The following is a 24,571-nucleotide window of genomic DNA, read 5'->3' as shown; positions in this document are numbered from 1 at the left end:
TCCAACATGGTTAGATATAGATATCACAAAAAAAATAACTAGCGTACAAATTACAACAGAGATTAAAATAGTTGAAATACCGAGAAAAATATCAATTTGTATCAAGGGAACAATATTTTAAATCCTACCAAAAAATATCCCCTTGTAGAAATAAAAACAACATTGGCACTAAATAATCTAAATATTGTCCAAACAAGGGTATCCAATGCTTAGTACGGCTAGAGTATCTTAGTTACTGTATCACTGCAAAGAGATATTAGAGTTGGGATGACCAAAAGTAAAACAAGATCTCCTTACCCTTTACTACGGCAAGACGCAACAGCTTCACGAAGCCAGGAAGCAACACCAGGAAAAGAGCTTTTGAAATTAGCAATCTTTTCAGCAGCTTCATCAGAACTGCAATCCAGTTGTTCTGCAAGGCTGTTGACACCCATACCATAAAGAATACCATACACCATCCTTTTGGTCTGCTCTCTCTCCTGAGAATCCACAGAGACCTCCGAACACCCAGTCCATCTTGCTGCCATCATTTTAAAGACATCACCATCAGGTTTACTGAGAAGCTCAACAAGTGAAGGGTCTTTGGAGAAGTGTGCCATCAATCTCAATTCTATCTGCGAATAATCCGCTGTTAACAGTAACCAGTTCTCCTGCAAGGAAATAATAAATGAGGATGACCACAGGTATACCAAATATTTAAAACACAAGAGAAATTTACAATGAAAACTAAAAAGAAAACAGAGGCAGTAATAGAGTATAAAATGAAGGAAATGTGATGGGAAATGTAGAATATCTGTTTTAGAAAACAGTTCTATATTAGAAATTCCAGAATGACAGTAACGCATACAAACTTTAAGATGGTAGTTATGTGTAGAAAATAACTAGTAGTAGTTTTATGCAGTAGAGGTATATATAAGTTGAGTAATGAGGAGTGAGAAGTTACTTGCAGTTTTGGGGCAGTGAATACTCTGTCTCAGGGATAGCGTATTGTTGTAAGGGAGGAAAAGAAAATAATTATCAATTATGGTATCAATTATCTAGGGTATAAGGACAAATTTTAATCAGGCTAGTGTCTTGTAAAACCATGGCCAGCGATAAAGCAACAGAGAGTGTTTGTTTTGTTCTGCTTTAAATGTGACTAGAATCTCAGTAGGTATCAAGCAATAAACAACAATAAAATTCTATTTAAAGATATTCACCAATACTTTTCTTAGTCCGAGATTGTAAAAACTGTTCTACAATAAGAAACACACAAGTACAGACGAAACAATAAAATTAAAAGCCAATCACCTGAGTGGGAACAAAAAAATCACGAACATTAATTCTACAATGATTTTCATCAGCATCACCTTCATTTTCCTTCTCTTTCATTTTGAAGTGTACCATATGTTCAACACACTGCAGCACTCAACAAGACAGTATATAACAATAAATTGATTGAACCAACTTTCAAAAGCTTAAGCTATCTGGTGCAGACAAACAAATAATTTGTATTACATTTCTAGAATGCCCCCTCATTCAAGAGCTCTTTGGGATTAAAGCGTGGACAATGCATAAACCACAAACCGACTTACCTAGTGTTGAAATAACTTTTTCTTTATTAGAAAAATCAAAGCAACAAGCATCAAAGTGTAGACTACTTTGTCAAATAGAGGCTTTCATACCATGCAATAACTCATGATCCAATAATCCCAAATGTTTAAGCTATTAGGTGAAGACACATGAATCTCTATATTATGCATTTCTAACATTATATATAGCAGTTAACTGGAGGAAAAGGCAGAAGACATGTTAAAAAAAGAACCCAAACCTGAAGATTAGGTTCCTCCATTGAAAGGCGACCAGTTGCCGTAGATGTTTGGTGCCAATGACCATGTAGTGTATACTTTTGTGTGCTTACAGATAGCCTAGCCAAAGAACAAATTGATCCTAACGTAGAGTTCAACAGTTTTGCCATTGTTCGATGTTCTTTAATGACTGGAACAATGGGATGTTCATGCCTGAAAAAAAATCAAATTTTCTAGATGACTGGAACAATGGGATGTTTATAAAGCATGTGTTAAATTCTAAGGAAGAGAGAAACACTGAACTGAAAAAAGATGTTTCCGATGCAGCATGAGTGCTTTATTTATATTCAGAAAAAGGAATCAATACAGTAAATAGAAGAGATTTGTTAGCTTCTAACAAAGATGATACAGGAATAAATAAAAATGTTCCTAGTAATACATATATAATTTAAATATTCTTGACTATATAAGAACACCGCCTTATTTTATTTTCTAGAATTATAACATTCTCCCTCAAACTGGAGCATATAGGACATATGTGCCAAGATTGTTGAAGATATAATTGATCATCGGTCATATGAGAGTTGATGAATACATCAGCCAACTGTTGATTAGAGTTAACATATCTACTAATGATATCCCCAGACTCCAATTTTGCTTTTATGGAATGAGAATTCACCTCAATATGTTTGGTTCCCTCATGAAAGACAAGATCAAAGGTAATATGTAATACTACCTAGTTGCACATAGAAGATGCATTTGAGAACTTTCTTCAAATTTAAGTTCTTCAAGGAGTTGTTTTAGCCACATATGTTTGCCTCTACACTTGACCTTGCCACATTTTGTTTCTTACTTTTCCATGATATCAAATTACCTCCAATAAGAACACAGTACACAATACCCAAGATTTAAATTGTGCAGTGTTATTTTTTCATTCCCATTGTGTTTTCCAAGATCTTGCCACGGGGAAGAAGATTGGAGTTGCTAAAGAGTAGAGCGAGTTATACTACTTACATGCAAGCCACTTTTAATCTTCAGTCAGGCCCTGAATCTTGGTCATCCTCTCATATATGGTTTCAACATACATGTCTTGGTCATCCTCCATTTAGTACCCTAAATTCTTTATTTCCTGATTTATTTACAAAACTTTTTGTTGAGTCTTTTCATTGTTATGTTTGTTCGTTTGCTAAACACCATCGGACAACCTTTCTTCCCTAGAATAATAGAAGTTCTAAAATTTTTTATCTTATTCATTCAGATCTATGGGGACCTTCACCTATTCCTAATATCTCGAGTGCAAAATGGTTTGTTTCATTTATTGATAATTGTACTCGGGTTACCTGAAGTTTCACCTATTCCTCATGACAAATAAGTCTGAAGTTTTTCACTTGTTTGCCAATTTTTACCGAATGGTTCAAATACAATTTGGAAGCCCAATTAAGAGATTGTGTTATGATAATAGAAGAGAATATGTGAACCAAAACCTTTTCAGGTTCCTTAAGGTTACTAGAGTTTTTACTCTTTCAAACGTCTGTTCCTAGATCTTACTGGAAAGAAGTAGTCTTGAGAGCCACTTAATTGATCAATAGATTACCCTCTCGATTTCTAGAGGGCGTTAGTCTTATTCAACTTATGACCACATTCTATCCTTCTATTCCCATTATGGCTAGTCTTCAGAGTCGTGTCTTTGGTTGTCTTGTTTTTGTCCATGTTCATAGTCCTTATCAGGGTAAGTTAGATCCTCAGGTCATCAAATGTGTCTTCATACAAAGATATCTCCATCAAAGTCGTAAAGGCTATCTCCAAGGATGTTACCTTTCATGAAATGAAGTCTTTCTTTCCTAGTTCTCAACTTCAAAGAGAGTGTATTCAAGAAGTTGAGGTCCTTGAGTTATCACATTTTCCTTTGTTTCAGGATTTCATTCACTCTTATCAAGAATGAAAAAGCCTTTATGCCAACATCATGACCTCTTGTCTCTTCAAAAGGTTACCCAAGATTTAAATTGTACAGTGGTATTTTTCCATTCTCATTGTGTGTTTCAGGATCTTGCCACGGAGAAGACTATTGGAATTGCTAAAGAACAGGGTGGTTATATTACTTACAGCAAGAAGAAAATAAAAAGTGTGCTAGACTACAGGCACACACTTCTAATCTTCAGCAAGGCCATAAATCGGTCATCCTCTCAAATATGGCTTCAACACAAACATCTTGGTCATCCTCTATTTAGTACCCTAAAGTCCTTATTTCATGTTTCATTTACAAAAGTGTTTGTTGAGTCTTTTCATTTTGCCAGTTTGCTTAACACCATCAGACAACTTTTTTTCCCAATAGTAATAGAAGTTCTAAACCTTTTGATTTTATTCATTCAGATGTATAGAGACCTTCACCTATTCCTAATATCTCTTGTGCAAAATGGTTTGTTTCATTTATTGATGATTGTACTCGGGTTACCTGGATATTCCTTATGACAAATAAGTTTGAAGTTTTTCACTTATTTGTCAATTTTTACCGAATGGTTCAAACACAATTTGGAAGCCCGATTAAAAGATTGTATTCTTATAATGGAAGAGAATATGTGAACCAAAACCTTTCCAAGTTACTTAAGGAAAATGGAGTTATTCATGAATTAACCTGTGTGAACACCCCTCAACAAAATGGAATTGCTCTTAAACATACAAGAGATTATAAAATCAATAGATTTTAAAGTGCTAATACCATGTCAAAAGAACCGTTTATGATATTATTCATAGAGGAGCAATTGCTCTTAAAAAAAAATACGAAGACTTAATAACTAAAGATCCTGATTTATAATGGATATAATCTATTCCCACAATTTAGAATCAATGATCCTTATACAATAAATATAAAATATATTGACAGTCTATTTATGGAATGTAATTAAAATTGTAAAAGGAAATATTAACTGCAAGATAACTCATAGGGTTTTGACAATGTCAAAGAAGTCATTACTAAGCACCTTCTTGATATATAATAGATATATAATCTAGATATTCTTAATTATATAGGATCAATTCCTTATTTCTATTATCATAGCAATATTCTTGATTATATAAGATCAGTTCCTTATCTCTGTAATTATAACCGGCAATATAGTTTCTTGTGTCACTCATATCCACAAGAGTGCACAATTATTAAGAGATGATTCTAAGATATTTGCTGATATGAAATGGTCATTGACCAAAGGTAGTCTTATCTCAAAATTCATAAACATACAATGTGTATCTCTATTTAAAACTTTATGTTTCACAATCCAAATTAAAGCAAAACCACAGATGGCAAACAAAACAAACTGGGAAAGGTCAGTCATATGGTCCATCTCAAAGCATCAATTATACTTTCTTTTTATCCTTTTTATGGCTTCATCTTTCTACTTCAGTTGTGTCTCTATCAAGTTGTAATGAGATGGACAGGTCTTGTGAAGAAGATAGTTTCATTCAATCTGAAGTTAATTACACTAAACTCTCTCAAGCCATGCGTTAATTATGTTGTCTACTGCACCACGTCAAATAATCAAACTAAACTGAGCTTATTTTAAACTTTAATTATAAAAACAAAACACTTCAATATATCAAAAAATGTAAGCCCCCTTTTTACAAAAAATATGGCTTTTGATAGAGCCTAATTGTACCAACTGATCATGTAAGCCACCCATCTATTGGGATAAGGCCGGTACTAATAAACCCCCTCCATCCACAAATCCTTTTGTAGAAGATAAAAATCAAAGACAATGGAGATCTAAGTGCAATACGAATCTGCAGGTTTGAAAACCTACGAGTGGCAAATTGCTATTATTCTTGTATTTATACTCTGAAGTCACTATAAACAGAACAACCACAACAACAAACATATGGGAAACAGAAAGTTCTCAGTACCTCAGCGCATCCAAACAGTGTTTGCCAGTACTCGGATGTTGTTTTCCCTTATTTTTCACATTTGGTATGGGCAGCTTCAAGTGTTCAAACAGCACTTTTGCTATATCTGCTGGCATATTTAGTGAGAATGTTATCCCAGCCAGTTTATAAGCTTCCTTCTCAAGATGCTTTAGCCTGTTAACCAACAATTTACGAGCCTGGATGCATCTCTCCAAATCAACACCAATTCCCCAAAGTTCCATGTCAGCAAGAACATTCACCTAACATATTCAGCCATTGACATGTTAAGATCACACATCAACTTAGGTATAAAGGCAAAGTATGAGTTATCAACTTTAGCACTTCTCTCCTGTGAGCTAGCTACAGGGGTTGAATTGGTTCAATATATTTTGGTTCTAATATACCCATTTAAATTAATGTGCATATAAGTCATAAAGTAAACAAAAAGGTAACTCAGCACAGCTAATAAAAATCTTCCTCCTTTTTTCTTGATTCCTTATCCTAAACTGATCAGTTTCTCATCCTTCTTGCTTCATATTTGTAGCACGGACTTAAATTAGAATTAAAACTACAACATATATATTTATATGTGGAGAGAGAGATCAAATGACTTCTTCGAAAAGTTCTTATCATGCCTACAATATTAATCCAAACTTATTTTGTGCTCTAATGTCTTAAAATTCACAAATAACACACTTTACCAATAAAAGCTCACACATTTATTGATGTTTCCTTGCAATAACGAATTTATAGATTAGCAGTAAAGATCAACAAAACACCTACTACAATGAATCTCTAAGTGGTAAGTGTAAAAGTTTACAAACTTAACCTAATCCTTTTTATGCCATGACACAAAATATATAAAGTTAAAAACATAGTTCAATATTTACATTCTTCACTAAAGGTGAACTTCAGCATAAAGATATCAATATCCAATATAAATAAAATGTGTAAAGAACGAAATTCCACAAAAACTCAAGCTATAAGGTGACTTCTACACAATTTTATATCTAATATGCTCCCTCATGCCAAAGCCTATTGATTTCAATTTGTTAGCTTAAATAATCGTAGAGTTTATTGTAAAGGTGTTGTATGCTTTGTGCTACACCCAATTCCTAGATCAATCTTTTCATATTCTCTTCTCTTCCCTCTCATATTGTATCTTATGTGTCTAAAATTGTTATAAATATGAGATCCTAAGAGAGGGAAATACACACTCTAAATTAGTATGTTGCATAATTAGGAGATAATTATTCCATAATTAGTGCAGATCCTGTTTTTTATTTATTAGGACAGATTTAATATATTTTGGTGATTTTATTTTATTTGTTTAGCTTTAATTACCCATTCTTTTCTTAATTAGTTGTAAAAAGTTTATAAATTTAGACTATAATCATATTTGTAAAAACATTCAGAAATATATTCAATCTTCTTTCAATTGTATGTATTATTCTTAAGTTAATTATAGATTATGCAAAGCTTAAGCTACATTGAGCTGAAACCCAACTTTTATTTGGTGGCATAGAGATAGCATGAATCAAACCCTAGGCCATGTCATCATTAAGGCCAATACAAACATCATCAACGACCTCACAAATAAAAAATAACAAGTGAGGTGAAGGCTTATAAATGGTTTTATATTTAAATCTTTCTAATTTTTTAAACAATTTGCAAGTGTTAGAAATCATGAAAACTCTTAGAAAATGAACTTCATGCCTAACTCAACCTCACAAAACATGCATGTAAAATGAGGTTTACACCTACTTATATACTATAATTTGGTTATATCTCTAATTGATGTGGGGTCTCTATCTCATCCCCTCACATTGAGGACTAAACATCTCAAGTTTGGACAAGATTTTTGTGGTTGGTCCAATTATGACTCGATAATGAATGACATAATAGACCAAACAACCCATGCTAGGATAGACTCTTATGAACATATTAGAAAGTGAGTTTTAGAACTAACTCAACCTTACAAAACCGACTTTTAAGATGAGGTTTGCACCCACTTACATAGTATAATTTGGTCATATCTCTAGTCTATATGGAATCTTCAACAAAAATAAAATCCAACAACCATGCTGTGTTAAGTGAATGATTAATTAAGATGTATCCATCACACATATTGATAAGAGCATTCTACATAAATCCAGAAATTGTTCAATATTGGATTATCATTTTATTTTTATAGGTATATTGCCTGTACAATATAAGACATAAAAATTGCATTTAAAGAAAAATTGGTGTAAAATACTCATCAGACACGCTTCCAAGTATACCAAAGCTTCATAAATACTTACCAGCGGGACTTCTATTCCCATAAGCACTTCAGCAAGATCCTCAGAAACAAGTAATTTCCAAAGAGCGGAACATAATGCTCGTGTTTGAGCAACTCGACGACAGCAACCATTATGAGCAGCCCTTCGCATCTGATTCCTCCACCTACCACTCTGATTGGCAACTGCAGCTTCGTCAGAGGATAACCTCTTCTTCAACTCCTATATTGTCAACCACAATTGTTGACACTCGTAAGATACACTGTCAAATCACCAAAAATTGATGCCAAATAAAGGAACAAGTCTGCACATTCATGGAAGCAGTACAAGCATTTACATTACCTTATCCAGGTCTGGAGTAGAGCTACTCTCTTCATCAGGCCAAAGAATCCAAGCCACAATACATAGATCAATTGCATCCTGAACATGAATAGGGGGAAACAACACATAAGAATTGTCTATAACATCAAGGTCCACAATTTTTCCAGGTGTGTCCAAACATCTGAATTTTTGAACCGGAAATGCGGGCCTTTTCAGCACCTGAATCTGAATTTTCAAATTCCAGGTGAACTTTCTGACATTTCTTTTCCCTATTATTTTACTAATTCTACCCCACCTAATCCTAGCAATCTCCAAATCTTGGTTAGAGTTAAAAGATGAAACTTTCTGTTTATGGCTGCATGCACTCACAGATAAACAGTCATCTTTTCCTTTGTCAGAAAACAGAATATCTCTGGGAAGATTAATGTAATACACAGGAGAGTTTTCCCAACAAACGGCTATGCCATGTATTTCAAAGGGGGCAGCAGAGTGCAATTCCAATCGTTTGATGTGATGGATATCAAAGTAGAACTCTGGCAAAGTGTCCCATATTTCCAAAAACGCATCAAGCCCACCTGGACCACTAACTGCATTAATGGGTCCTTTCTTGCTTGACCAATCACAATTACCACTGGTCAAATTTCCATTCTTATGTTGTTCCTCTGTACAATGAGCATGGGGCCCATCATGTACACGAGATTTATCTTTTGGTTTCTGAAATGGAGCAGAAAAGTTGGACATGTCTGAATTTTTAGCAAGGTCAAAAGTCCCATTCTGCTTATCCATTATCGATCCTGCAACTGGAAAAGTGGACAAGCTACATAGCATACTGCTGCTTAATTTTCCTTCCACAGAAGCCAGAGCACCATTAACAGATAATTTAATTAAGTCTTCTTTTTCTTTGTCAGAAGTAAATTTATTAGAATTATCAATGTGATTTGCATCAACAAAATTACAACTAGTGTCAGTTGTGTCACTTCCGATAGTACTTCCAGCTTCTTGCCGGATAGAATCATGAGTAGCAGAAGATAATAGGCGAGGAGCAAACGGTGGGACACTAAACCCAAGAGACTTAAAGGTTGAGAAAGCAGCATTACTAGCCTCCTCAGCTTGATCAAGAACAATCTTGCGAGCACCATTCTTTATCTTTTTTGCTAACCCAAATTGTAAGTTCCTTTGGCCAGAACCTTTCAATGAAACAAAATCAACTCATAAAACAAGGAAAATGTAAGGCAGCTTCACACACACACTCCCAAGTTAAGAAAATCAATTTAATGAATTAAGCAAAATGTACATAAAAAAGATTAACTTGGATAAATTAAAAGCACAGTACATTGATAATGGGCTTTTCTCTATGAAAAAATGTTAATTTAGTTAATTTGGTTCCATATTTACAGTTTACCATATATAGTTACTAAGAATAATCAATACTATCTCAACCTATATGAAAATATTAAACTTAAACCAACATAACAGAATTTAGAAAACTTAATCCACAGATCACCTTCTGTGGCCCACGATGAAGACTCAAAAAGTGCTTTTACTATCTCGGGAATGGATGCTTCAGCAATTGCAAGAGGTGTACGTAAACCTGCTTTATAGAGTGATCTGGCTCGGGAACCCTGCAAATTGAATGAAAGAAACAGGGCATAAGATTACTAGTACAAGCAAATAAAATTATACCAAGGAGCATGTCAAGCAATCACAGAACTTGAGTGTGCTTAGTGCTTACTTTCACATAGGGAATGGTGGTAAGTTCTACAATCTCTGCTCTAACTCCAAACGATACGCGATTTTGAAACTTAGCAACTAAGCCTTCAAGATCTTGCCATCCAAGTCTTTCACAAAACACAGCAACCATAGATGCAAACCTACCAGCATTCTCTTGCAAGGATTGAACCATTCCCCTAGCAACTTTGAATGCTTCACAAACTTCACCCACAGGAGTTTCCTTCAAAACATCACATTTACACAAGAAATAAAATAAGCTCTAATGAAATTCCAGGGATAATCAACATCCTTTTCTCTCCTCTCCCTCTATTTTTCTCTAACACCTCAAGTAACTAACTCAGCAGTATTCTAACTATCTTAACTAATTTCTCCTTCGTTATGTCATAACAGACATAGTTATCAAAATCTTCTGATTCAAATCTTAAGATTTGATACATTTTGCTCTCTACCAATTCAAATATCAAATGAATCTTATGTTATGATACATGAATGAATCTATGTAATTAAGTATCACCGATACAATTCAATGTTTCAAATGATCTTACTTTTTCATCAATGTTAAGAAAAAATTAATATCACTCTTAATAAATATAATAATAGGAGAATAAATATTTTATCCATTTCTTTAAACTTCTTCCATAACAGATCTAAACTCCCCATGTTTCACTTTTTTAGTTTTTGGGAGTTTCTTGATTTTTCAGCATAGGTTTTGGCCTAGTCCCCTATGTTTGTTTGTATCTTTTTTATGTTTTATGATATCTTTCATGTGATAGCTTGAAAAAAAAATATCCCTTTTTCCAATGGATATGAGCTTTTTAGAGACTTTTAACATGTTAATGATGAAAACTATTGGTGAAAAGTCACGTTAAATTGGGTTTGCCTTGATTACAAAATCAAGGGTGGTTATTTAGGTACACATCACCTGGTAATGTGGCTACAATGGAATACATGTAAGTGGGGTGCAAACCTCATCTTACAAACAAATTATGTAAGTTATGTCCAAACCAAATTCTTAGATGGTATCAAAGTATATCCTAGATCACTTGTTGGGTCACCTGCATATGTCATGGGCTTGAGGGAGATTGTTGGAAGGTTGTCTTACGTGCAGTCACCCTTGGTGGTTATCTTAACTGCAATATCATGGGTGGTGGTTAGGTTTCACATCAATAAGTGACATGGCTTAAAAAAATTGGGTGCAAACCTATTACGAACCAAGAATTGAAAAGAAAGAATGACATTAATGAATAGGATGAAAAGAAAATTGCATAGGAGAGAATACTCTCCTCTAAGGGTTGCCCCTTCCCAAAGGATTCCTCCTTTCTCAGACTAAATATCCAATGCTCAATTTACACAAACAAATTTGAATCCCTCCTATCCTTCTTCCCCTATTTATATCAAACTAACCCATTAATGTTCTAACTATCTCCTTATATCCTAACAAAACCTTATCTTGCAACCTAGTTTTGCAAGATTGAATTAGATCCAAACCTAAAGTCTAAGAACTTTAAACATGTTTCCTTCATTGTTGATAGACTAGAGGCCCTAGCAATTGTAGTAGTATGAGACATGTTGTGGTAGTCCAATGTACACGTTTTGTTAAAAGTGTAAAAAATGGTCTGTTCAACCATTATTGTAAGCTAGTGCGTGAAAAATGTGGTAGGGTGGGCGAACCCGAATTCCTTATGGCCTACATACTTGTTGGCCCATCTCAGCCTATCCAAATTTTTAATCAATGTTATAAAAAAATCATGGCAGATTTCGGTAGCAAACTTTCTCCTGGCTGCCATAGCATGACAGCTCAGAGCAACCATGGTGTAAGTCGCAACATGGCCCAACCCGACCCAAGTTACTAAATACCCTAATCTTCTCTTCTCTTCTCTTTTCATTTTCCAAGTGGGTTAATATAATAGTTATCCCACGTGCTTTTTTTCTTAAAGAAAGGGGTTGGGCCATACAACTCGACCCAAACCAAACAATTAGAACAGATCTTTAACCTAGGCATTCTACCAAACTTCATCCACTCAGCCACCAGCTTACATTGTTGTTGTAATAACAGGTAGTGAACAGAATTAAAAATAGACTTCATTCTACTATTAGTTGCTTATAAAATAAGCAGTCTAATTCTGGTGTAAAAATAGTTATAGCTGTGGAAATCAGAATTATACATAGAATCTTTTGTACAGAGTTTTGGGGGTAATCAATAATCATTTTCATAGCCCACTATCCTCTATAATTTCTAAGTGAATGTTAGCTGTTGCAATTGGTATCAGTTTCCTAGGGTCGTCTGAGGTATGATGGTGACCACAAAGGAACTGGAAACCCACATGGAGTCCTAGAAGTAGACATTCACAGAACCACAAGAATCTACAAAGATATCTTTGGATTTGCTGCAGCAAATGTTAGAGATCGTTGTTGTTTCTTTCTTTCAATTTCCTTTAATTCAACATCACTCAACTCCCTAGATTTTTTATTTTTCTTTTCCACTCAATAATTATTTTCTTAATTTTCTAAAAAAATCTATCACCTACTTTCCAATAAACAAAATTGGCACTGAAGATAAAAAGTTGGGATTCAAGAGATAGATAATTACAAATTTAGGACATTTATATTATTTTGTAATATTATTTTTAAGTCTTGAACTTGAAATTTGTGGTATTTTGATTTTTTTTATTTTAATTTGAATTTAGAGACTTGCAATTCTTATTTATTACAGTTACCTTTCATCATTATTTCATTACAATTATATTTTTGCATTTTTTTAAATAACTATATGTATATATTGTGTTTTTTTGTCCATGATACTTCTACCCTAACCCATTATGGCTTCCAATATATTTCCATAAAGGATTTCTAGAGTCTCTAATATTTTCTACTATCCAATATCAATGACGCCATTCTAAATTTAGATCGCATTCAAAAGAAAAATAATAATATTAGGCCAACATTGCAATGGTCTAGGAAGACCCATTAGGATGAGTCAAATTAGTCCAATTTTTTCAGGCCTCAAATTTTAGAGCCCCGCCAGCCAAGTACATTGAATGAAGCCAATTTTGACAACTCTACTCATTATTGTGGTTAGAGATTGCATTTGGAGTGGAATGCTTAGGTTTTCAAGGGAAAAACCATGCTAGAATTTCCTCTGCCATATAAAAATAGTTGTAAGAATAGAAATATTTGAGTCCACAAAATAGAGAAAAAAGCACCTGAACTAGAAGTGACAAAATGAGTGCAACATAGAATCTTCTACAAACACGAAGTGTTTGATCATCATAGTTGTGGCTTCTTTGTTGATTGTGCAGTGATCTTGTATTATGTCTTGACTTGCTTGAAGCACGTAGTGGTGCGCCATGCGCCTTATGCATCAAAAATGGTTCTGTCACTCCTACTCTATTGCCAACTGACTGCATGCATATCAAAATTAATAAGACTTACGTATGCATCCGATGATGATAGGTGATAGTAAACATCTAATGAACTCCAAGCAAGTCTAGTAACATCTTTTGCCAAAATAGAGAAATGGAATTCTGCTTAATGAAGACCAACCTGGTCAAGAGGAGACAATCTCACAAAATGCTCATAGAACAATTCCCAATTTGGCTCAACATCAACATTGATTGGTGTCACCAAGTATACTAAATGTAAGTCAGATGCAAGGACAAATCCTTCCCTTGCCCTTGAAAGATCAGCTAACACAATCTAAGAAATCAAGAAAGCATGAGTTGATGCCAATAACATGACTATACTACCTCAAATTACCTACCATATTTTAAAGTTACCAATGGACAAAATTATATAGAAAAACTGAATATTATCCTTTTAGGATAATGGTACAAAAGAAATTACACACAAGTATATATATTGGTTCTAACCAAGTGCTTACAAGGACATAATCCTACCATCATCTTCACAAGAAATCAAATCAAACACAAAATTTAACAAGGACTTCAATGCAAATATCAACCTAAAAATGACAAAAATGAATTGATGATAATTGCACAAGAACACATGTGTATACAAGTTTTAAGTTTAACCTAGTATTTACAAGGAAATGATTATATAATAAAAAAACAACTTACAAGGAACTATTATGTTAGGATTGGAGAATATGGGCTTAGACTTTGAAAGTAGGCACAAGATTTGGAAAGCTTCCAATAGGAGAAACAAGGGATTGAAGAGAATTGTGTAACAGTGTAACAGAATTACTTAAAAAGTGAGAGAAGTACTGGAAATATAAGAGGGGGGAGGGGAGAACTAAGGAGGAGCATGCTCTGAAGATATAGGAAAAATCATCCTCTCGTATTTTTTGTCATTCTAGAAATCATACACATGTTCTCTCAATTTGCTTGTTTCTTTGTCTTCTACTTTTTGGGTCTCTAACATTTGGTCTAACCTACTGAATACAAGATCAAAACGAGTAGTGTCAACATACGCCACCAAAGAAGATGGAGGTAAGGTTGTAGCCTTGGAAAAGAAAGTTGTTGGACACAAGACGACTCTGCAACTATGCAACTTTGGTCTAATGAGAACCATGCAAATCTTATGGAGATGTTCTCAAACACCAATGGGATTTCAAACTTAGAAGAATCCGCTAACCAAGAGATGTCACAAATAAGTGAAGACCCACCATCAAAATTTCCTCAATAAGTAAAAGACATGTGAGTTGTTATTTTCAACAATGAAGGATCTACAAGATGGATTGTCAGAGCAAAGTTGCATTTTCAAGTCCAAGGTACCCCATAAGAGGTGAAGGTGAACCTCACCCAAGTTTGCATGGAGGGGTATCGTTCTTTTCTTTAAATCTAGTATTTATTAACATGAGTGTTTGACATGGGAGCAAGTCAAAAGTGATTTGTTGGAGCACTATGGTGCTATTGGCAAGGGTGATATATATTCAATAGGTTGGTTGTGAATGATGAACTTAGCAAGGTAGTTAAGATGGGGTTGTGAAATCATAACCTTCCAATTGTTTCATCCATATACAAGTCAATCCAAATATACTTTAAATATAATCTAATATCAAGATGTGTAATCAAGACGAAATCAAAAATCAATGTTATGCATAAAATAAAACATATATGGTTAGAGCTAATTTATATGAATTAACAATTATCACCACAAACAAAGTCCAACACAATTATATAAATATGGAAATATACGATTCCAACAATGTTCATATATCTCTTTAAAGGAATCAATTGCTATGAAACTCAACCTGCAACGCAAAGTCAAGTTAACCTTTATATGAGATATTCTTGCAATATTTCCTTGCTTATAGGTTGCATCTCTCATAAACATGTGATGCTTTGGATGCTAAACTGCTGGAGTTAGTTAAAATTCGAATTGATGATAATGGTGTTGATATGATGACTAAAGCATCGCCAAGAGGAAAGTTTGAAGTTTAATGTGAGATTTCCGGTTTGGCAGTTATCTCCAAACAATTGTGAGGGAGAGATTTGTTGGGTATTGGGCATCCTACCCATGTGGAGAAAAGGCGCAAATTGAGGCCCACTTGATGTCTCACTTAACTAAGTGGAAAGGAGTCTAAAGTTAGAAAGAGAGTAAGAGGAAAGGTCTCAAGTCAATAAGAACAACAGCATTTTGAGAGAGATGAAGATAGAAAGTGATTCTCGATTTCTCACATAACTGCAACAGTAAAACTAGTATTGCATATTCATTCACCGTTTGATCAAGCTGAAAATTTGACAACTGGTTCAGAACACCTGATTTGTTATTTTAAACGGTTGGATCGTTGATACAAGGTCTGAGTAGGGAGATATTCAGTTCGCTCAGTAGCTATGTATTAGGGGGGTTTTCATCTTCCTTGTTCTCTATTTGTAAGCTTTATTGCTTTGTTGTTTGGCTGGGTGTTAGCATTGTTTTGTGCACTTGATTGAGACTCCTTTGTAGCCTTTATTGATCATAGTGGAGTTATTTCTTTGGTTTGGACGACCCATAGTTTTTACCCTTGCTTTGAGGGGTTTTCCATGTTAAAATCTTGGTATCTTTGTGATTTTGGCAATTTGCTATTGCTAATCATTTGTTGTTGTTCCTCATAGATTCTTGCAAGTTAGTGAGATTTATTTCTTCTGCATTAACTATTAAAGTGTACTACGTATTGGTATTGTGTTGTTTTTCCCCATCATGAAGAGAGAGGTTGGGGTGGCAAAGGGTGCAAAAGAATTAGTTAATGAGTGATGGTAGTGGAATAATATAAAGGGAGGTGAGTGAGGAGCAAGGATACAAGATACTGTGAAATTCTATTATGGCCAGGAGGTGCTAACCTCTCTGGAAGTGCTTGCTATGTGTTTTGTTTCATTTTGGAAATAATACATATATTCTCTCATTTTCCCTATTTATTTGTCTTCTACATTTTGGGTCTCTAACGTATTATGCACAAAGAATTAACATGTCATGTATCCAATCATCAAATTCACATGCCTAATATATTCTAACACAAAAGAAACAAGAAAAGTTTGACTGTAATAAACCCAAAATGGATCAAGGGGGAAAAAAGAAATGAAACTAAATAAAAGTAGAAAATTAAATAAAAGTAGACAAACACTTACAAGCGATTCTTCTGGACAAAGAGAGCTTCCAAAAGATGCTCGTCCAAGAGGTGTGGTATTATACAGTTTAGTGTCTTCATTCCATTCAAGAAATTTTCTTTGGCACAACCATCGAAGGGATTCTTGTGCAGATTTTACCACATCTTGAAATGATTTTGTAGAATTCAAAAGAGTACATCTAACATACCGGTTAATATCGCTAGCAGTTTGAACAATTCCTCCAGCCACTACTTCTAAGATTGCATGCGCCATTCCATTCATGTCTTCTGACAAACAAGAATGTAAAGGAGGACAGCTTTCATTAAGAAGTCCTGTAACTTTTTTTACTTCTGCTGGTTTACAGATAAGTATCTGTACGAATAAAAAAGTAAATCAACTCAGAACTACATAATTAGAGTCCACCCCAATAAAGTATGACATCAATGTAAAAAAGAAAAGTTAGTGTAGGAGATCACTGCATATCAATCAGAATCTGTTGGAGGATCAGCACATATTAATCAAAATCATCCAATTCTGATTTGTGCAGCCCATAATAGGATTTAATGTTAATAAGATCAGTTTTATTTCCATAATTAGGCTAAGCATTTATAGGGACAATTATTTCACGCGATTTTCAGGATGGATTAGTGTACAGGTTTATTCTTTTATATTCTACTTATACCTCTATTGTATTTTTTCCAAATCAGAAAAATATACATCATATTTTCCACAGTAAAGGGAAAGAGAAAAAAGAAACATATGTTGAGTGCAACAAAGAGAAAATTCAAAACAAAAAATGACAAAAAGAAAGTGTAGCATATATATGTTTATGCTTAGGAACACCCCAAATCCATCAGCTTAACATCATGAAAATACCACATTCACATCACCATGTAACAGTTTGAAAGCATAATAAAAAAAAACATACACTTTCTCCTTTTGTATCAATTCCAGTTCGACCAGCACGACCAGCCATCTGTTTGTACCTCGTCCCATCTAGAAAATCACAACCAATTCTAGGTTGGCGAAAAATGACTCTCCTCGCCGGCAAATTTACCCCAGCTGCTAAGGTTGATGTGGCAGTTAAAACACGTAAAAGACCCTTCCGATAACAGGTTTCAACAATCTCTCTTTCCTCAACCTGTGAAACAGAAAAAAGTAACAGGTTATATAGACAACATTTTCATCATCTATATAGAGTAGAACCAACAAGAGGATATGTTATTATTAAGTAATCGAATTTAAGTCTAACTCAACCTCAAAATAGACTCATAAGATGAGGTTTGCACTCCACTTATATATTATAATTTAGATTTATTCCTAGTTAATGTGGGATCTCCAACAGTAATAAAGTGTTGGTGGAAGCCATGAAGCAAAAAAAATTGGAAACTTACCGTAAGGCCGGCATGATGAAATGCAACACCAGAAGGAAAAGTTTCCTCCAATATGGGGTCCAACCCAGCAGGGCACTTTCTCAAGGAGTTAATAGCAGAAGTAATATCAGCAAACTCACAATCATTAACATCAACAGTAAATCTTTTAAGGAACTTTGCAATGTGCCTTGCAGTTGATTCACAACCCTTCCGGCTAGAGCAAAATATTAACACTGATTGTCCCTCTTGAACAACCTGAAAATAATATTTAGTTATTCATAATTATACAGTTTTCAGTATTACAAGGTATAGACATTGCAGCTAAGACTCTAGACCACCTACCTCATTACATAGTTCAACAACATGATCTGGATCTTTACCTCCAAGGTCAGCCACTTTTGAGATTGTTCTACAAAGTTCCATATTTTTATTGTAAATGGAGTTGCCAACTTTTACATATTCTTCTAGTGGAACTGGCCGGAACTCTGTCTGGTATAGTGCTGCCTTGATGAAAATTTGAGACATTTATAAGATAACATCAAAAAAGGAAGAATTTATACAAATATGACAATGCCAGATATGCAGCAATCAATAGTCATCAATTTGAATATAAAAGTCCGAGTTAATAAAAAGAAAAATTAGTCAATCTTCCATTCCCAGTCATCCAAAATTGTCTTTATCCCTAATGAACTTTGTGTTTCTTGTTTTAGTGGGTGATCTTGGATGCAAATTTATAAGAGATGCATAGGGCTAGGCCTTAGAATGCCATGGGTGGTGTTTCAAGAAATCAAGGTGTTGGAGATCCAACATTGACTAGAGATTAAGACATTTCATAATTTATAAGTAGGTGCAAACCTCACCATATAAGCCGGTTTTATAAGATTGATTTAGGCTTAAAGTTCACTTCTTAATATGGTATCAGGTCATTTCGAGTCTATCCTAACAAGTGTTTGTTCAGCTTATCAGGTCACCCGCTATCAGATTGTTATCGGATCAACCATAATATATAGTCTCACACATGAGTTGGTAGCCTTGGTATAAGGAGGGGAGGTGTTGGAGATCCCACATCGACTAGAGATTAGGACATTTCGTAGTTTATAAGTGGATGCAAACCTCACCTTATAGGTCAGTTTTATGAGGTTGAGTTAGGCTTAAAGTCCTCTTTTTAATACAAGGATATCACAGCCAATAAGAGAAGGAAAACTAGGCATGCCACAATCTCGGGACCCTAGTAATGTCATGTTTTAAGATGTGATTTTGGCTAGCTTCGAATGATTTTGGTTCTTTTGGTGCCTTTTGGGAGTCTTAACAATACTTACTTGGAGTTTTAGCCTAGAGTCACTCTTGCATTCAATAAGTTGGAAGAGCCAAAATGGTATGATTTGTTGTTCTTCAGCATCTATGGTTGTAGTTTGTTGGGTTATTATATTTTAGGAGTTTTGGTGGTGAACATCTTCACTTGTTGAGTTGTTTCTTTGAAGTTAATTTTTAGAAGATGGATGATCAACTTGACCGGAATACCTACTAACTTGATGAGTTTCAAGTTTCTACAAAATCTATATTTATGCAAAAGGAGTTTTCCCCATTGTTTCAAATAAATCAAAAATTTGATGAAAAATAATAAGCCAAGTGGTTAAGACTACTAAAAGTGCTAACATCTAGACAATAGAAAAAGATTAAGCTCAAAACCATGTTTCTAGACAACATGGGTGCTTTATTTTCATTTAGAATGTTAAAAAAAGCCATCTTAAATGTTATTTAATGAAAATATGTTGTTTGCTTAGTATTCTACCTGGTTTCTAAATATTATTCTTTTTTCTTCCCTCTCATTCATTGTACTTGAAATCTCCAATGTCATTATAAATACGAGATCCTGAGATGGCGAAATTACTCCTTTGAAGTCATTCTCTATTTTTTTGTATTTAACTTAAGTTGGTATCAGAGTGGGTCAATCCCACTCTGGCTGTCTTAGTTCGACAAAGAAATCATCATTCGATGATTTTTTTTTTTAAGATCGTCATCTGTAGACAAAGTTCAACAAGGGAAGAAGAATGGTTTTCCGCTTTGTTCTTTACTTTAGCAATCAATACAGCCTATAATATTTTAAGCGCTCTCTAGTCATTCAAAACCCGTAACTCCTTTCGAAAAAAAGGCCCAAAATATTTTTGCAAACATCTAATGCCTCTATGATTCTACTAATCATTTGGCCTCTCTCAAGCAACTTAACAATTACATGGTGTATTTTATTGCTAAAGCTCAATCAGCTTGATTGAAGGTCAAATCTATGATTCTCTATTTGTTTCTTATTGGTTGTCTCTTTCTGTTGATCTCCTCCTACAACAAAAATCTTTTGGACTTGTCATCTCATTCTCTGGAACTTTTGCCATTACTTCTAAAAAACTAAATGGGAAAATTAACTCCCTCTTGGCGTACGTCAATTGCACCTTGGTTCCGTGACCAAGGTTTCCACATTCACCTTGAACAAGACGGGAGTAATGTGTCATCTAATCAAGTTGAACATTGGCCAAAAACTATTGTTAGCTTTGTGCGTTACTATAGCAATTTGTGGAACCCAAATGATTGGGTACTCGTTCAAAACGTGAAACTCTATCTAGAAAAAAAATTAATATTATTTCAAATTATATTCATCGCCATGGTAGTAAGTATCGTGTGATACATGATATGATTCATACGAAACAATACGATTCTGCTCTCCCGCGATACGAATTGTGGGAATAATCATTTTTGCTCCCGTATCGCAAGATACAAGAGCAAATCGTTCAAAAAATCGCAGAATTGCAAAATCACTTATGTATCGTGCCTTGAATCATGCAGTGTATTTGGGTTTGTTAAAACCCTAACTTTTCTTAACCATGAACTTGCTTCTCCTTCAACTAAGATTTCCCTCTTCTCCTCCAACGACCCAAACATAGTGACGCATGGAGAACGACAACGAGAGTGAATGATGAAGAAGCGAACTGCAGGAGGAGTGGGAGGCACGATTGGAGCCGCAGCGTATGAGGCATGGGAGCCCAACTGTCAAGGGGCACCATGCGAAAATGAAGAGACAACTGCAGCAGCAGAAACATGTCCATGGAAAATGAAGAGGCACTTGTGCAAAAGACAACATTAGACAACCCTAATGTTGTCTCTCCTTGGGCCACCAACCCAAATATAATTTTTTTTCATCTAACAAAGAGTTGGATCATATAATCCAGCCCAATCCAACCATTATAATATTAACCTAATATAGTACAACTACTCTTTTTAAATATGGTTGTGAGTATTAATTATATTTTTACATGTTTACATGTTTTATATTATATTTTTTAAATGTTCATGAATCTTATGATTCACGATACGAAACGATTCACGATTCAAAATATAAGCTCTCCGATTCACAATTCAAAATATAAGCTCTCCGATTCACGATACGATTCACGATTCAACTACCATGCTCATCGCCTTTATGACTCTGCCAATAAGTTTGCCTCTCGCAAACAAACAAATCACAACATGTTGTCTTCTATGAGTGAAGCTAAATCTACTATTCAAGAATTGAATATGTTATTGGAGGTTGAGTCATTAGACGAGAATAAGAAAAGGTTTGACAAATCATATATGGTTATGATCCTCCATGCCATGCATCTAAATTTTGAACATGTTGTTAGAGATCAACTTGTTAACCGATCACGAAGTCCCATCCACGGAATGCTTGACAACACGGCACCTATGGAATCTTCTGTCATGGTTTCTACAAGTGGAAGAGCATAATGCAATAATAGAGGAGCACATGGTTGTAAGGGACATCCTCAATGCACACACTATAAGAGAATGGGTAACATCGAAAGAGAATTGCTTCTCTTTGCACGACTTTCCAGATATGACAGCCAATATCTATAAATTTGAAGTTGTTGAACCCAAATTCTCTAGTAAAGAATACGAAAATATTTGAGATTGAAATCGGCTTGGCACAATCATCTCACAATTTGTGGAAAGTCAAAGTCCATGGACATTTGACTCAGGTGCTTCTGATCACATTTTTGGTAATACCTTTTTGTTCTCATCCCTTTCTTTTCCCAAAATTCCTCATTTCAAAACCTTAGCCAATGGTTCTAAAGTTTCCTTTAAGGGGGGTTGTCAAGTTTCGCTTTCTCCTTCCTTAAATCTAAAATGTCCTTTCAATCTTATTTATTTATTCAATTAACCAAGTCTTTAAAAATTTCAATAACCTTTGATGTAAATTCTTTTGTTATACAGGAACATAGTACGGGGTGACTAATTGGAGAAAGACATGAATCTAGAGGCTTACTATTTTGGAACTAGTTCATTTGTGTCTTGTTTTTGCATCCCCATCTCCCAAACTTTTAGACGATTGTTGGGTCATCCCTACTTGTCAAAATTTAAAAAAAATGGTCTTCAAACTTAGTAGACTTCAAACATTAAAATGCAGTCATGTCAACTAGGAGAACATGTGAGATCTTCTTTTCCTAAACAACCTTAATCAAGATGTATTTCTGTTTTTTCTATCATCCATTCTGATATTTGGGGCCAAGTCGTGTCTCGTCTTTTGGTTTTAGATATTTTGTTACTTTCATTGATAAGTATTCCACACATAGTTGGGTTTGTATAATGACAGGCCATTTTGAATTATTATCTATCTTTACTTCTTTTCTGAATGAAATCAAAAATCAATTTGTCCAAGTCATTAAAATTTAAAGAAGTGATAGTAATTCAAATTTGCCTATCTAACTACTTCGTAATGTGTGCTTTGTGTTGTACCCATTTTCTAGATATGACCTTTCTTATTCTTTTCTCTTCCCTCTTATTCATTGAATCTGAAATCTCCAATGCCATTATATATATGAGATCCTAAGAGAAGGAAATTATTCTCACAAATTCATTTTCTATTCTTTTGTATATATCTCAAGTGAGAAAAATGAATCAATACAATTAATAGAGAAGATTTGATATCAACTAATAACAAAGATATGATACTAAAATACATATATGATCTAGATAACCTTGATTGTATAGGATTAGCTCCGGAGGTATAGATATACAAAAATGCTGCAAGCAACTTCAGAAGTATATGGACTGTCAAAAGAAAAATAAATTGTCTGGTAATATTAGAGTGAGTTAGAAGTTTCATCAATCAGGACAAAACAATAATCTACCCAAGCATAACTTACAAAGTTTATTGTAGTATATGAAGAATTGAATATCCTTCATCCTATCTCTAACAATGTTGAAAAAATGCCTTTGCAGGAAAAACAGTTTGTGGTGGGGAGGTTTTCAGCAGCTCATGATCAGATTCACTCAGGTTCTTCAAACTGCAGTCACTTTTTGCCCTCGACTTTTGAGTTTCCTAATTAAATTGCATTTGGATAGTCTCACAATTTATAATGTACTTTCAGCTTCAAAATTATTGTAGGGGTTTGAACCCTTCTTTCCTCAGTCATTCACGCAAAAAGACTGCACTTGTTTAGAATTTTGTTGTCTGACCCAGTGACCAACTGTCTGCTAGCCAGCATCTGTTTCCACCCAACCCCAATGCTTCCAGTCCCTAACCCACTGCCAGCAGGTCTCTGTTCTTCCTTATGTCTCTACTCACTCATCAGAGCTCAGTCTCTATTTGCACCTAACGGCTTGCAGCTGACTTAAGTGCATGTGTTTTCTGTTCTTTTCACTTCCTTCACATTTTACACATCTATTCTCTCTTATTTCTGTGTTCTGTTTTTTCTTCATCCTTCACATATCACAAGTCTGTTTCTCTTCCTCAATGATTCACAGTTCACATATTCCTAATTTTTATTTGCAGTTTTCCTTTTTTCTATGAATTTCACCATTATCTTTAATTTAGACTTCATTCCCACAATCTTATTTCTCCTAGATTGATAGTAATTGTGTATAGGGTTTGACTTATTTATTATGATTTCTTTAGTTTTGGCCATTTTAGTAATTTTGTATTTTTGACTATTCATTTTCTTTATATTATAATATTTGAAATAATATTCAGTAGGATTGATCATTAAGTGATTTCCGAGTTTATCTCTTATTTCTGTGTTCTGTTTTTTCTTCATCCTTCACATATCACAAGTCTGTTTCTCTTCCTCAATGATTCACAGTTCACATATTCCTAATTTTTATTTGCAGTTTTCCTTTTTTCTATGAATTTCACCATTATCTTTAATTTAGACTTCATTCCCACAATCTTATTTCTCCTAGATTGATAGTAATTGTGTATAGGGTTTGACTTATTTATTATGATTTCTTTAGTTTTGGCCATTTTAGTAATTTTGTATTTTTGACTATTCATTTTCTTTATATTATAATATTTGAAATAATATTCAGTAGGATTGATCATTAAGTGATTTCCGAGTTTATCACTTTCCTATAGCTTCTTAAATTTTATCTATAGTCTATAATCCTAAATTAATGTCCAAAGTCATCCCACTATAGTGTTTCCCAGTTTTCTACTAACCAGTGGGTGGTTGATTCAGGTGCTACATACTTTATTTCTCTCAAATAAGGTCTCGAGCTCAAGTCTGGTGTATGTGAAAAAAAATACACCAGAGCTAGCCTCACCATGCCGAGGGTGTTCCCAACTCAAACAAAATTGCCTCCCTATGGAGCTAGAC

At 34.4% G+C, this 24,571-nt stretch overlaps 1 protein-coding gene and 1 long non-coding RNA gene across 2 annotated transcripts in view; one reads left to right on the top strand and one right to left on the bottom strand.

Moving 5' to 3' along the window:
* LOC137824152 (helicase and polymerase-containing protein TEBICHI) overlaps positions 1-24,571 on the bottom strand; it is a 30,479-nt gene that overhangs the window by 1,349 nt on the left and 4,559 nt on the right. Inside the window, exons 9-22 of the mRNA XM_068629626.1 lie at positions 18,273-18,434; positions 17,952-18,185; positions 17,486-17,698; positions 16,579-16,929; positions 13,556-13,708; positions 13,216-13,413; positions 10,014-10,232; positions 9,786-9,903; positions 8,303-9,468; positions 7,985-8,182; positions 5,682-5,941; positions 1,811-2,000; positions 1,291-1,398; positions 298-650 (exon numbers count right to left, since the gene is read on the bottom strand). Coding sequence (XP_068485727.1) covers positions 298-650; positions 1,291-1,398; positions 1,811-2,000; positions 5,682-5,941; positions 7,985-8,182; positions 8,303-9,468; positions 9,786-9,903; positions 10,014-10,232; positions 13,216-13,413; positions 13,556-13,708; positions 16,579-16,929; positions 17,486-17,698; positions 17,952-18,185; positions 18,273-18,434 — 3,923 coding nt within the window. The remainder of the gene's footprint in view (positions 1-297; positions 651-1,290; positions 1,399-1,810; positions 2,001-5,681; positions 5,942-7,984; positions 8,183-8,302; positions 9,469-9,785; positions 9,904-10,013; positions 10,233-13,215; positions 13,414-13,555; positions 13,709-16,578; positions 16,930-17,485; positions 17,699-17,951; positions 18,186-18,272; positions 18,435-24,571) is intronic.
* LOC137824153 (uncharacterized) lies at positions 548-24,571 on the top strand. Its single transcript, XR_011083217.1, has 3 exons — positions 548-683; positions 23,199-23,253; positions 24,434-24,571. It is a non-coding gene; the product is annotated as an uncharacterized lncRNA (long non-coding RNA).

Source organism: Phaseolus vulgaris, chromosome 8 (assembly GCF_000499845.2).
Source record: "Phaseolus vulgaris cultivar G19833 chromosome 8, P. vulgaris v2.0, whole genome shotgun sequence".
Taxonomy (NCBI): Eukaryota; Viridiplantae; Streptophyta; class Magnoliopsida; order Fabales; family Fabaceae; genus Phaseolus; species Phaseolus vulgaris.
This window is presented reverse-complemented; position numbering and strand designations above follow the sequence as displayed.